This window comes from Lepidothrix coronata, unplaced genomic scaffold, assembly GCF_001604755.1.
Source record: "Lepidothrix coronata isolate B3197 unplaced genomic scaffold, Lepidothrix_coronata-1.0 Scaffold130, whole genome shotgun sequence".
NCBI lineage: Eukaryota > Metazoa > Chordata > Aves > Passeriformes > Pipridae > Lepidothrix > Lepidothrix coronata.
Window position 1 is genome coordinate 2,724,164 of NW_016690310.1, and position 15,137 is coordinate 2,739,300.

At 35.6% G+C, this 15,137-nt stretch overlaps 1 protein-coding gene across 4 annotated transcripts in view; it reads left to right on the forward strand.

Moving 5' to 3' along the window:
• Positions 1-15,137, forward strand: part of LUZP2 (leucine zipper protein 2) — a 138,946-nt gene that overhangs the window by 105,936 nt on the left and 17,873 nt on the right. For all 4 annotated transcript variants that reach the window (XM_017826824.1, XM_017826825.1, XM_017826821.1 and 1 more), the window contains exons 8-9: positions 6,983-7,057; positions 8,722-8,886. In XM_017826824.1, the coding sequence (XP_017682313.1) occupies positions 6,983-7,057; positions 8,722-8,886 (240 nt within the window). The remainder of the gene's footprint in view (positions 1-6,982; positions 7,058-8,721; positions 8,887-15,137) is intronic.

The window sequence follows — 15,137 nt, forward strand, 5'->3', positions numbered from 1 at the left end:
AAGTGTTTTGCTAGATCAAGGTCTGCATTCATTTCAGGCATTAATGACCACTTCTGATTTAAATAACTCCTTCTTTATTAACTCTCTTCCCAATCATTTGGCTATATTATCCTAGAAGTCACAGGCTTTACTAAATTATAAAAGAATTAGAAATATTTTGGTTTTTTTCTGCAAGCATTTATATCTGATGGTAGCAGGACATGCAGAAAAAAAAATCTAGCAATAACTTTTCACTACCAGATTATACAAGTATCTTGTAATATTGAAATTGCTCTTGTATGTGTACAGGGTGACAGTGGTTCAGTTCTATGGCTTGGGTACATCTTTTTGCTATTTTCTACAGATTCTGCACCAGTTTCAGACATTTCACTTAATGCTTCATCTCTTTTCCCTTTTGTTATTTAAATTCTAAGACGAAATATATTGATAGTCCTAAAAAAAAAACCACCAAACAATATAAAGTTGAATTGTGAGCAACAACTAGTTGCACCTGGCCTACCAATGTACTTAATCTTTGTTCCATGGCAGAATTTAACTTTGAAAAAGCCAGCCAAGAGCATCGGCCATTAAAACAAATAATGCAACTTATTACCTCGACAAATCCTTATTACCTTTATAGTAATACAGAGTAATAAATTTGTAGTCAAAACCGCTTTCCAAATTTTTTGGCAAATGCAGTTCTACACGAATCAATTCGTTATTTGGATATGTGAAAATAATTTTAATCATTTGCTGTGATAGAGTCGAAGATAAACAAAACTGTGTGAAATTATTTTTGCATCATACTGATTGAATGTGGTATATATTTATGCCATTCCTCCCTCTAGAGTAAAACTGATGCCACCATATGTGTTTTCCTCCCTATTAGCAGAAGTTAATTACATGCCATGGTAAACCTATTTCCCAGAGTTTTAAACTATTTATTTCTGTCATGAAGACGGTGGGAATCTGCATTCCATACAGAGAAAGAGATGAAATGATTAAAGAAAAACAAAGTGGAAAAAAAAACCCACACAGAAAACCACTAAAGACCTAACCTGACAGAGAACTTGTGTAAACATTAAAATTGTTGTCTGGGCTTGAAATAATTGATCACATATTTTAAATTTGTGTTAACCTTTTACAATTTTTGTGCTTTCAAGTTTTCCAATACAGTTCTTTTCCTTTACTGCTGGTGGTCAGGCTCAACCCAAATCCACCCATTTCTCACATGTACATCCACTTCCCCCGTGGTTTCCATCTGTATGTACTAAAATTACCAACAGCAGAATTCAGATGACTTTGCATGTTTGAAAGAGATTAGTCCATTTAACAGATTTTAAAGCATTGTTCATTATGTTCAAAGTACCATAAAACTCCTATTTTCATTGCAGGAAAGCTTTTCAAAAAAAAAAAGCAACATTGTTTTACTTAAGCTTTATTTATACATTCATTTATTTAGCAGAAAAAGAATGCTCTGATCTTTCTTTCTGCTTTTACACTGCCCTGTAAGGGTGAATAAAACCTCTGCAGCTCAATGCTGAAAGGAGATGATAACAGAAAATTGAGGACAGTTTCCTTACAGGCCTGTCATATCAAGTTCCCTGAGAGAACATGCAATTCCTCTGGCTTTCAGACAGGATCTTCACCCTGTGGTGTGTTTATTCATCCGATGTATTTCCTCAACATCTGGATCTTCTGCCACCTCCCTTGGGAAATTCACCAGAGCTACTTGGGGAAGACATCAAAACCAGAAAAAGCTATTAAGAAATATCAGTTGTAAACATAAGTGTAATGCAAAAATGTTAGAGATAGTAATTTTTTTTTCCAGAGATCTTACAACAGTGGCTTTATTAGGGATAACAAATTCTATAAGCTACAAGCTGACTTCAGCACACAGCATAACAACTGAAGAGAGTCTGGAAGAGGCGACTTTCCTGCTATTGTACATTTAATGTGTAATATTTTTGAGCTTATTGTTTTGATAGAATAACTATCAAAGACTTCAGATAAGAAAATGCTCTCAAAAAATTTCCCTTGACTTTGTTAGAAATGATGACTGAGTAGAAAGTAGCAAGCTGAACCTCTGTTTAGCTTTATCTTTATTTATTTTATGATGTTTTCTATTTGATAAATTTAACATAATTGGCCTCCCATGGCTTATATATTGTTAGTTGATTATATAAGCAAAAAGAGGTTGTTTGTCTTTGGATTGTGTTTTCCTGCAAAGGATGAAGATTAAATGAAAAGTGCCCACAACAAAAGCAGACTCTGATAGATGATGAAATGAGGAGTCCGAAAATATTCTCGACAGAATTTTCCTTTTAAACACATAAATAAGACAAATTACTTTGTATTTACTGAGATCAGAAGTTCTACATGTACGTGGCAGTCCCATCTGCACTGGTTCACTTGTGGCAAAAGACCTTTTTCTTTGGAGGCTGCAGAAAATAGAAAGGATGTCCCATATTCCCTGACTCCTGACAGGGTTCTGTTATATCCATGCTATTCTTTCACAAGGCTTATCTAATGGGCCTTTTTTTGTAGAAACCTGCAGCAGTCTGAATTCTACGTATTTCTGCTGCTTTGGTCTCTTCTAGTCTGTCAGCCTCAGTAGTAGAAAATGTTTTCTTATATGTCTTGAAAAATACTGCAATGGAAGCCGGGTAGTTATCATGCTGTCTCTCACAGACCTGGAGAGCAGGGGTTTTTTAAAATTAAAGCAATATTTCGCCTATTTTGCTGTAGTCATCCTGTGTCTTATCGTAATTTTTTTTAAATTAACTTATATAGATTTTTTTTTTTCCCAGTCTTCCTTCTCTGCACATTTGCCCACCATTAATGCTTCACGTTAATCACACCTGAACCTGTTTTCTTTGGTCTCTTTGCAGTGTCCCAAAATGGACACTGAATTCGAGCTGGACATTACACTCATGCTGAGCAGAGTAAAAAGGATTTTTGTGGTCTGTACCCACAGCGTTTTTTGCCTTTTCTACAAAAATATGACATATTCAGTGGTAATACCATCTTGGGTCATTCGTCCCTATTGTTCTATATTCTGTATTGGTTTACTGATCTTTATTGTTTGGATTTAGCATCTTATACTTGCTTTTAGTGACTGTCATCCTGTTTTTCCCAGTTTGTCAGGGTAAATTTAGGTAAACCCCATTTTCTTTGGCACACAGAATTCTGAAAATATTCACCAGAATATTTTATCAGTATATGAATAGTTCCCTGTTCAGTTCATCCATGCATGGATGGCTGAGGAAACGGAAGCAGAGTGTAGATTTTATTCATGTTTGAGGTTGTTTAATGAAAATTATTCTGTTTACTTGTGGATTTTAAGAATGTGATAATTTTACAGAATTCAGTTTTTGGTCTTTTGAGAATTACAGGATTGGATATGAACTTTTGGCCAGGTTGGGTCTTTTGCCTGATCATGGCCTTGGGTGTGCAGAGTTTTGTAACTTAATGTGTCATGAGAGAGAACAGATTTTTTTTCTGACCTCCAAGGATAGAGATTTTCTAGTCTCTAAGGATTCAGATTGTTGGATCTTTAAGGTATTTCTACTTTGTAGTACAATGAGCTCTTCTTCAATGTTGCAGTTCAGCCTTAGAAACTGCTACTTTTCTTTTTTTTCCATTCCAAGGGAGAAGGCTTATGATGCTTTTTATTAAATAATTTTTGGTGGATTATTCACTTTGGGAGTTTTTTTCCTTGATCAAGTCAATATGTTTGTGCAATTTTATCACTGCCTGTATGATTTTGGTTTTCACTTTATCAATTATTTGTGATTAGATCAGGCTGCTTATTGGATGTAGAAAAATGCTCTAAGACAGGATATTATTGAATTGTTTTTCTCAGCAGAAGATGAAGCCCCTGGGAGAGACAGGAAATTGAAATTTTCTTCGTTGATTTTTATAAAATACATTAGGGCTGTTGCATAAACTTCTGTAGTTGGTGTTTGATTGGTAAGATATGGCATGATTACTTTTCAGATAGCTATCTTGAGACAACACAGTTAGGATAACCAACATTTCATGATCTTTTGTTGCATGGTCTTTTGTCACTGTATACTGAGTACTACCTGTTTTCCCCAAGCACAAGGCTTATTTTTTTTCATTTGGTTTCTTTTGTAGTAGGCAATTATTTTTTTCCCTGATTAGTGGTGCAGTATGTTTTCACAACCTTGACTAAAATGTGGGTAGAAAGTTTTATCTGGGTTATGTGTGCTTTCCTCAGGAAGTTGTGGTTTTAAGCCCAGCTGCAACTAAGCACCAGGCAGCTGCCCACTCGTAGGTTGAGGTAAAAACAGTTTAATAAATGAAACAAAAGTAAAATATAATAATAATAATAATACATAATAATGATGGTAACAAAAGGGGAAAAAAAACAAACGAGGGAAAAAAACAAGCAAGGAAAAACAACAGATGCACGACACCACCCACTGACCAATCCTAGACTCTCCTTCCAGGTAACTCCCTTGGTTTATATGCCAGGCATGATGTTCTCTGGAATATCCCTTTGGCCACTTCAGGTCACCTCTCCTGGCTGTGCTCCCTCCCAGCTTTCTTGTGCACCTCCTCACTGGCAGACCACGGCAACAAAAAAAGTCCTTGACTCAGGAAAAACACTACTTATCATAGTTATCATATATATTTCTCAGTAAGGACACTGAATTATGTATCCTCACTGAAACAAGTCTCTTTTTTAAAAGGTTTCTTGCAGTTCTGGAAATCACATGTATGTAAAATGAGAACACCATTTCAGTACTTAGTAATTCAGGTCTATTAGTTTATTGCCGGATTTTTTTCTTTGAGCGTGAAGAATTGTGACTTTTTTAATGAACTGAAAAATACCATTTAAAAATTTATGTGTGACTCTGAGGATGTGGCCTTAAGGATATGGTTATGCAGTCTTAAATAGCTAGTCTGGGTTCCTGAGTTGAGACAAGGCTAATTAAAAGCCACCATGAGACAAGGTTACTTAAGTGCAGCAGCAGCAGCTCCACGTTTAACTGGCAGCACACAGTTATTCAATCAACTTACAGACCTGGCCCAGCTCCCCCTAAAATGAGATTTACTATCGATATCAAATTGTAATTGATTGGCACTTTGACTGGCATTTTCCAAATTGTTTCATTATAATATTGCTTTAGACTGTGCCCAGTAGCATTGAAAAAAACTTCATCGTGTGCAGGATCGAAATATTCCAAACTGCCCAAAGATGGGAGAAAAAAGAATAGGACTGTTTCCTCTCTAAGACCTCATTCTGCAGGAATACCTACCTTTTAGTTTTTCCAGTCTGGTCTTTTTAAAGGCTCTTTGCACCTTCTCAGAATTGGGCTTGTGTAGTCCTGCTGGTGTTTTGTCTTTATTCAGTATCCAAGGCACGTTAGTTGAATTAGGCTCCCTAAAAAACTTGTAAATTCCAGTGGCAGTGGAACTATTGCAGTGTGAATTTAGCCTTGATAGACAAAAGTTTTCAGAAAAAAAGTCTGATTTTTCTGCAGTCTTGGAACCAAGATGTAAATAAATATTACTACTTTCAAGTTCACCGAAATGCATTCTTAATGCCAGAATTTTATTCTCACTTAATGTCATTTGGATTGATGTCAGTGACCTCTTTGCTCAGTATTCTGTGAAATAAAATAAATATACATGAAAGTTAACAGCAAATGTTAGTCCATCAAAATCCGACAGGATTATGAAAAATAAGGATAAGTCTTGATAAATGATGCATTCAGGAAGACTTCACTAATACATATGAGCCCATCCTTTGGAAGAATAACTTTTCACCATAAACCAGAAATGGTTTTTTTCTGGTGTGAGCAGTGTTACTGCAATGTAGTTATCCTTTACCAGGGAAACCATCAATTAAAGAAATTAAGTACTTTTCCTCCAACTTGCTTTTCGACACGGAAGCAGTTTCATGTCTAGTTCTAGTAACTAATGAGAAGTGTCTCAGCATCACACAGACCCAGGCTTAAGTTCAACCTTTCAAACGTTGTCTATGACCATGTTAAACACTTCTATAGGGTTTATACATCATTTATGTTGTGTGGCTGCACGTTGAGCTCTGCTATAGTCACCTGCACATTAAGCTACACTGCAGTCAGCAGAGTGCATGAGGTCTTGAAAAGTCTGTCAAGAAAACAGTACCTGGCTGGGGATGAACTCCAGAGATCTGGTGAGCGTGGGGTGGTGCTGAGGGGAAAGTGTGCTTGCAAATATTGGCTCAAAAAGAGAATGTGTTGCTCTTCATCTGAGAAATGAGAACTTTTCCCAGTCACTCTGCATGTACAAAATGTTCTTTTACTTAGAATTTCAAAGACAAAAAGGTAACCAGTTAGCCCAGTGTCCTTCTCTGTGGTGCCCTTTTTGAACAGGGAAAACAATGTTATTTTGCAAATACAACAGTGAAAGGAACCTGTACCTTGTTCCTTTTGGATGCATAGTAGTGCTACTAATGACAGGGCTGAAAACTGCAGGAATCTGGGAGCTTCCCTTAAATGGAAAGTTCTTGCAGAGAGTGTATTTCCCTACAAGCATGAATGTTGGGGTGTTTTCTAATTTCTCTCTTTATGCCAAGTTAGTTTAATGTGAGTATCTCCATGCTTAAAACCACAAAATAGTGTGGCAAAATGTTCTCAGAAGTCAGGTAAAAGAACAAAATTAAAAAAAGCTGTTTCAATACCTTGAATTTTCCAGAAGGATATTGTAGCATAACACTAAATTTTTTTATAGTATGGAATTAATTTTGCTGTTGACATTGAAATTATTATAAACTTGCATTCGCATTTGAGCACAGTTCCCACGTACTTTTCTTTTTCAGGGAAAAAAAAAAAATCCCTTAAGGCCTGGTCCTTTTGCAAGGAATTCTGACCCAATTAATACATATTACTAGAAAAATTTATATCCTTTCCTCTCTCACATGAAAAATTACAGGGAAAAATACATTGAAGATTGCATCATCTTTTTTTTTTTTCCTTTATTCCCACAGGCACAGCAGCTGACAGATCTGGAGCAAAAACTAGCAGTTGCAAAAGATGAATTGGAAAAAGCAGCCCTTGACAAAGTAAGGAGTGTAATGGAATGTAAGCATGTTTATCAGCTGTGAATGTTTCGGTGTAATTTGACAAAAAACAAATGAAAGCCTGGCAGTGATTTAGATGAATACTTAAATACAGGTCCTTGGGAGTGATGCTGCTGAAGTCAGTTAAGCGTGAAGCTGAGTACAACTGCGAAGTTGTTTAATAGGAGGGCGGTAAAATTAGAAAGAAACAACCCAAAAATATTTTTTTGCACTGATTTTTAACGGATTTAAATATTTATTGAATTTAAGTTTGTGCTGACAGTGGGCTTAGTGTCTCTCACGAGTTTATTTACACTCCAGCATGGCACATTCCATCTCCTATTTCTTTGATTTTCCATATTGTGCCGTGCATTAATAGTCTTTTTATGGTTGTCTTTGATCCTACCAGTGAAATATACTGACAGGCATTGTTTATTTTTTTTAGAAACACTCTTTATTATTTTTCCCAGTTATGGGATATAATTGATTCCAGTTCAGGGGAACTTTTTCTGACGTATAACAGGGAATATTTGTCATGGTCTCAAAAATATTTGCTTAGCAAATAAACTAAAGCAGCATGGTATATGCCATTGCTTAGGATAAATGTGAAATACTTTTGTATTGTGTATGTAATATTTTTCATAGTTAATATGCAGTAATTAATATGTGTAGTGTTACTTACACATGTATTTTCTAGCAGCTTCTGCCATGGCATACCTTGATTTATGTATCTTTCAAAAGATCTTTGATGATTGAAATGTGCTGATGTTGCCTGTATTTATAAGTGCATTCTTAATAAAAAGAATAAAAGCTAGGGTGAGTTTTTTTGGGCCAGATGCTGCTAACTCCCCTTGAAACGAGTGTCAGGAAATTACCTCAATAGCTAACATTTGACATGTGTCTTGCTCTCATGAAGCAAAGATTTAAAAATAAGATTTCCTCAGTGCTGTCTTTATCTCACTGTTCTTACTGCCTCAGTTTGTTTAATTACAGACTTCTATTTTCATTAATACATCTGTCTATATTTCTGTGAATAAAATAACAGTGTTCTAACATGAATTGCAAGCTCTTCACCACTTAGAAGGTTTAGTTTGGCCTGATGGACAGCAGTGGACCTGGACAAACATACTCTTAACTGTCCAAAAGACCTGTGCTTTCCTTACTATACACTGCAAAAGTGTGATATGCTCATGAGGGAGGTCATCTCTGCTGGAAATCATCTTTGTTGGATTAAAATTCGTCTTTATAACCTGCGGAAAAATACAATTATTCGGAATGCTGTAAATCAAAACTCCATGCAAAGTCTGTGTCTTTGCAGTACTTCTCTGTGGCTATTATACATAAAAGTGCGTGTGTGTATATATATATATACATAAATGTATGATATTTTGTAGATTTTCTTTTCAGAAAAAAATATATTTACTTATTATTTGCAATCATCAACATGGATAAAACTACATGGAGGAAAGGGAAGAGGGTGCATTTTGGTGTGTAATGCACAGGAACCTGATTGTATAAAATACCTTAAACAGCCTTAATTCTGTCCATTAGTAAGAAAAAAACAGCAGCTGCTCGTAAGTGTTTGGTTTAATGCAGAGAGAGAAAGGACGAAATTCTGTTCCTCAGAACACATCTTTAGAGAAGTGATGATTTCTTGTTTTCCACAGGAGTCCCAGCTGAAAGCTCTGAAGGACACCGTGCAGCTCTGCCTGTCTTCTGTTCTGCACAATCAGCCTCTCCCTATAAATCTAATCCCTTCACAACCAACTGAGAAGCAGAATTCCCCAGTTACAAAGGGCTCCAGAGCTCCATTTCAAGTGACAAACACCAAGGTACAGCTTCTCTCTCAGATGTGGTTTTTTTTTTTTTAAACATCTTTTAAAGTTTGTCCTGTAAGAGCATCAAACTGGAACTAAGGAGGATTTTAAATTAATTGAAAGATTAGGATGAATTTTGAGGATGATTCTAAGCCTGTCTCTGATGTCAATAAAGGTTTTTTTTTAATGTTGGGAAGCAGCTGCTTTCTTGCTGAGGAACAAAATTCCTTCTGTCATTTGGTGAATGGATCATGTCTGCAGAGCAAAAATGCAAGGAAGATGGATTTGCATTTAAAATAAGTGAGGATGCTAATTCATAGGATCATTTACCTGTCAGGCACTGAGAGTGAATTTGTGGTAATGCAGCTCTAAAAAGTAAGATGGTTTTTGCTTATCATGCTTTTTTTTCAGTGGAAAAATTTGATATAAAAAGCATAAAATAATCTGGGACGCCGAATCAAATTTGCCAGAAGGAATCTGTGAACTTGTTAACAGGGTGTAGGGAATATTCTTACATTCTAAGATGAGAAGGGTAGTTTAGGAGAAAGTATGAGGGGAAAAAAAGTGTTTTGATTCAATAAATTCAAATATTTTAATACAGTTAAGATTTACAGTGACTAACAACTATCCTAATAATTCCATCTCCAGGGTTGAATTTTGCTCCTGTATTCAACTGATTCAGTAGAGGAATTCTAGATATAAGAAGAAATCTGTGATTTCAGTTAAAAGGAAATTTTACAGAAGAATGACTGAAGGACACTTCAATGTCCTCTTTAAATTCCAAAACTGAAATATAAATACTAATTGCTAACTCATAGGCAATTAGTAATTTGTGTATGTCAGCTGTTGGTTTTCACTGTTAGCGCAGAGCCAGAAGCCAGAAATTAATAATCTTTGTAATTAAAATTGAAACACAACTTCAGAAAGCAGAATGTAATTATAGAACCGGATCTCACATTGCTACTCTCACGATAACGATTGTCAGTCCCTTAATAACTGTTTTATAGGAAGAAACCTTCATTCCCCAAAATTATTACCTCTGGAAACAAAGCACTGTATTAACCAGGAGCAGCACATGGGTATGTTGGTGTTCATTCAGATTAAGATCATTGGGTGTGTGTCCTGCAGGGGAGCAGACTCTTCTTTTGTAGGTCACACAGGCTGAGCAGAACTCTGGGATCTCTAGAAGAATATTTTTCCTGATTAATGTGGCTCTTCTTCAGGTTGGAAGTGTTTGTGCCCCTGTCATGAGAGCAGAGAAGGACTGAAGGATAAGGGCAAGACATAAGACACAAGCAATCCCTTATGTCTGTTTAGGATCGATTTAGGGTCAGAGCCTTGGGAGAATTTGAGGTCTCCTTGGCTTTACAGGTAGCACTGTCGCTGAATGAAGTATATGGGAACACAGCACAGAGATTAGAACTGAATTTTTGATATTTGACTGAAAAACAGAGTAGTTTTCCTTCTTTTTTTAAATGATTGTATAGATTTTGTGTTTACTGTACTTGGTAAAATGTATCAGTGTTTCTGTGCTGCAGCCTTTCAAGAAACCAGCATTTAGTCCTCTGCACCCAGAAGTGCTTGAATAAGTTATATTGCTTCTTTAATAGGCATTTCTCACATTCCTCTGTACTTGGCACATGACATGGAAATGGCTAAGAAAATAATGGTCTGCAATCCTCTTCTTGCACACGTTGACATCTCATTATTATAAATCTGTGATTGTAAAACTACTGAAATCGGCTGCTGTGAAACAAGTTGTCAAAGAATCATGGTCTGTCCAGAATTACACCCTCTGTACTTCAGCAGTATAATAGAAGGTGTTTTTTTTATTATCATACCCATTCTTAGGTATCTTCTCCTTGTTTTTTTTATCTTTGACGAACCAATTAACTCTAACTACAGATGTATGGCTCTCTGTTTTATTATTATTATTAGATTTGCATAAATATTTTGATATAGCAGGCTAGTATTTTTAGGGCAGCATAAATCTGTGTGGTTAGTTAAACATGTTATCATATGTAAAAGTGGGAGCAGCACTTACACATTTTGTCATGCCTGATAAGCAGCAGTTTCAGCTTCAGAGGACAAATGATAATTTGTCTGGTAAGTATCTTAGAAATAAGATATTCTCATCCAGCCTAAAAATTGCTGTCTAAAGTGCCAGACTTATTTTAAATCTGTGTAAGGGTAAATCATACAGTATGACAGCTGTATCACTTGGGGACAATCATCCCTGGGTGTTTCCTGATTAAAAAAAAAAAAAGAGTCTAAATGAGTAGGTTGCATATTTTTATTCATAATTGGTCACCATAATACCTGTGTGCTCATTAGAGATATTTAGCACAAGAACGTGGTGTAGAAAGGGTAACTAGGAAAGCAAACTGCCAGATTTCTTGAAAATACACATTTTGGTTTTTCTAGAGAAAATAGGGATATGAAAAAGCATAAATCAGTGCATAGAAGTGCCTGGATCAGTGAAAAAAAAAAAAAGGTGGTTGTTCTGGATAGCTCACTAATTTGGAAAACTGTGTAGCAATGGGAAATTCTTACATTTAAGTCTTAGAAAAAGTTCCCTCAAAGTGATCAAAAGCAGTAGAAGACTGAGGTGTGTTTTTTGATGTGTCTTAAATAAGTTAATATTTGCAATGTACAGGAACCTATAATACAGGGTTTACCACCAGTATTTCAGTTCAAAGCCATTTTAGCTGTCATGTACCTGACATGTATAACACAGTACTGGTGCCAAAAGCATTGACAAAGGGATTTAGGGCTCTGTGAATACAAGTTCAACAACACTAAAAAGTAAAAACAAGCATGACCAGGAGGCTGATCATTAATCCTGAACCATAAGGGTTTTAACTTTCTGGATTATTGACAATTCTTTTTGTTATACAGTTTCTTTTGGACTGTAATGTCACACCAATAACCATTTTATGTTCAGCCATTGGAAAATTTTTTCCAACTAGTTGAGAATTGGATCTGTCTCTTGTCAGTTTTTTTGTCCCATTCCCATTACAGAGGTGATGATGAAAGAGAAAAATGAAAACAGAGGAGGAATGAAACTCTGCTTTCCTTTTTATTCTCCAGATGAGTGCCTAAGGACCTGGACACTTAAAGAGTGTTGTTAATGGATGGAAATCATAACACTGACTAGGCTACCCAAATCAACTGCAAATTCTTGCTCAAGAATCTATGAAAACCCACAAATATAATTAGGGTTGTTATTAGGAAATAACTGTATTGCTCACAGTTGGGGGGAAATATGTCATGTAACCTCATAACTTTATCAGAGGAAGCAGAGGGTGCACCTAAAGGGCAAAAAGTATTTTATATATATATATATAAACTACAAAGAGTCATATAATATATATATGTATATATACATATGTATATATACATATACTTTATATACATATATATTTACATATAATATATATATATAAATAAAATGTTATATATCTATTTATTATATATATAAAATATTATATATATATTTATATATATTTATATATATAATATAAAAATCATGTAGGTGTGGTGCTTGGGGGCACAGAGGTCTTTTCTAATCTTAATTATCCTGTGATTTTATCCGTGGTCAGCTGTAAGTAATCAGCAGGAGCATTGAGGGCAGTGGACAGATTTGTACTCCATCAAAGCCTTAGGATTCAGCCTCTGGTGCCTCAACACTTTTTGACTTTTGTTTCCTCCAGCTTTGCTTCTGCCAGAGTTAATGAGGTATCACCAAGACCTGCAGTTCCAGTAACCTGTAGATCACGGTGTTCAACGAGGGGATTGGAAAACTGTAATTTAAAAAAAGGCAAAAAGCAATTACTAAGTGTAGAGTCAGCCGCAGGTTGTACTGTGCAGTAATGACATGCAGTCATATAACCCTTTCTTAATGCATAAAAACATTAAGAGAATTAAATGGTATTGAAAAATGACACTATCCGTTGTTTTAGGATTTAATTTCAAAGAGAAAGGAATGTGTGTCTCCTAAGATAGAAATCTCATAGAAATGTGAGGTGCTATGAGCATCTGTAAGGCTAATGTAGTAAGAAATTTGTTTTTAAATAGATAAAAGGTAATTTAACTGCAGATACCTGACTAGCATGACTTATTTATTCATGTAAGTCTCTCCTGTTCTGCTTTCCATAGCTGCCTTTGGGCTAATGGACTTTCATTCTCATTGTGATCAACTAGATGGCAGCCATAAAATCCTGTATTGATGCCAGTGGTGATTCGCAAGGTTGTGGCTACTCTTTCTCATACCTTTTATTTCCAGAATTTGCATTAAATTCAGCGTGGTTTTGCTGTTGCCTCGTAAAGATTGCACAGAACTTTTCCTACAGCTGTTTTTCTTCAGCCCTTTTTCCTTCGGTGACTAATTTTTAATAAAATTTTATTGCGTGACGGAAAAATATTTAACACCAGAGATTATTAAATTGAAAGCTGAAGCTCTTAGGTTTTATTGCTCCCTTTAAAGAAGTCTTCATTATTAGCACATTATCTTGATAGTAAATTAGTTTTAGAGGGTTTTTTTTACCCAAATACGATCAAGAGAAATTGGAAAAAAGCACCTGGCATGTCTTATTTAGCCCCCTAGAACAATATCACTCTCCTTCAAGTTTTAGTGACACAATCTTTATAATTACTTTCATTTCATTAACTATTTGACCTCACTCCTATTTGCTGCAGAGTGTAAGTGGCTGGACTGGCCCGTTACCCTCAACTCTGAGCTTAGGAAAGGCTAATTAGGCTGATGGGCTGATGAGGTAGCTGTTCATTGCTGCACTTTTTGTGGATGTTAACTGCAGATCAGTTTGCCTGTGTATGAAAACTACTCCAGAGACTCACTCCAAATATCCTCTTTTAAAATTAATGTCTCTGCCTATCAGGTGTTTCTGTAAAGTTTCCTGTAATCTGGCACATGACATGTCTTAAAAATACTGTGGGTGACTGGCAGGCAGTGGCTGAAAAAGTAAATGTGTATACAGAATTTAAGTTTCTTAAGGGGCGCTTTAAATAGCAGCAGAATCCAGATTTTAGGTACGGTGAAAGGTCTCACATGAAATTTGGGATGAGCATGGACAGCATCCATTCAAATTCCCTAATTCTGCCTCAATCTAAAGACAGGACCCCAAACCAGAGCAGCCTCAGGCTGCCTTGATGCTCAGCAGCTTTCTGGACAAGCTGACTTGTCTTTGTCAAAAACAGAGAAAGAGAAGATCCCCTTACATACTTTTCAGATATCATTATTTTAGAGATCTCTTTCCTCACCTATCAAGTGGGGTTTTTTCCAATGTGTCTCTCTCTTTATCACCCCGGAGACAGTGGAGATGATTGCAGAAGTGTACATTATTTCTAGTTGTTGCATTTAGCACAAAAACAGTAATACATTGTTTTGTCTTTTTACTTTTCCACCTGATGTGTTTGTTACACGTCCTGTTAAAAAAATATGTGCCTGTGAGCAGTGACAGCAAAACTGAATTGATGTGCCTTTGCAGCTGCACATTAGTAACCCCATTCTAAAATTTGTTAATACTAGCACTTTTTTCTATTGATGTTATATGTGAAAGAAGATGCAAAATGTGCAAAGGAGCTAATGAGTTATTTTCAGTGGTTTACAAAATAGAAAGTAATTGTAAAAGTGCCCCCAAGGGACTTTTGCTCTCTAGGAATATATTAAAAATTTATTTAAACATTATTAATGCGTTCGTCCTGTATAAAATATCTGTTATTAATCTCTTGTTGCCAAGTTTCCCTGGATACATGTATAGGGAACCAAGTGGGAAACATTAGAGACAGCTAAGATCCTTCTATGTTAGGACAATTAAGATCCTTTGATTTGATTTGATGCGATTTAAAAAAACATTCACAAAGAAAATACTCTTTGGGCATTTTTGCCATTATTAAGAATTTTCTAGCAACTTGATTAAAAGCATTTCATTGAATCATAAAACCTAAGAAATGCAGAATGAACCCAAATGCAGATTAAACCCAAAGCATTTAAGTTCAATTTAGCCTTGAGCAGTTTAAGAAACCACTTACTGGCTTACACCTGAAGTCTCATCATCTTCCAAAATGGTTAATCTCTGCCTTTTTCTGTATTCATTATTTGATGTTAAAATAATAATAAATAAAATGCAAAATAAAAATTAGTAAATAAAGTATTCTTTTATTCTCAAATTAAAAGTCATATAATCTGAAGGAATGTGATCTCACATAATGGAAAAGCAGACATTCAATTACAAGAAAAACCCTTT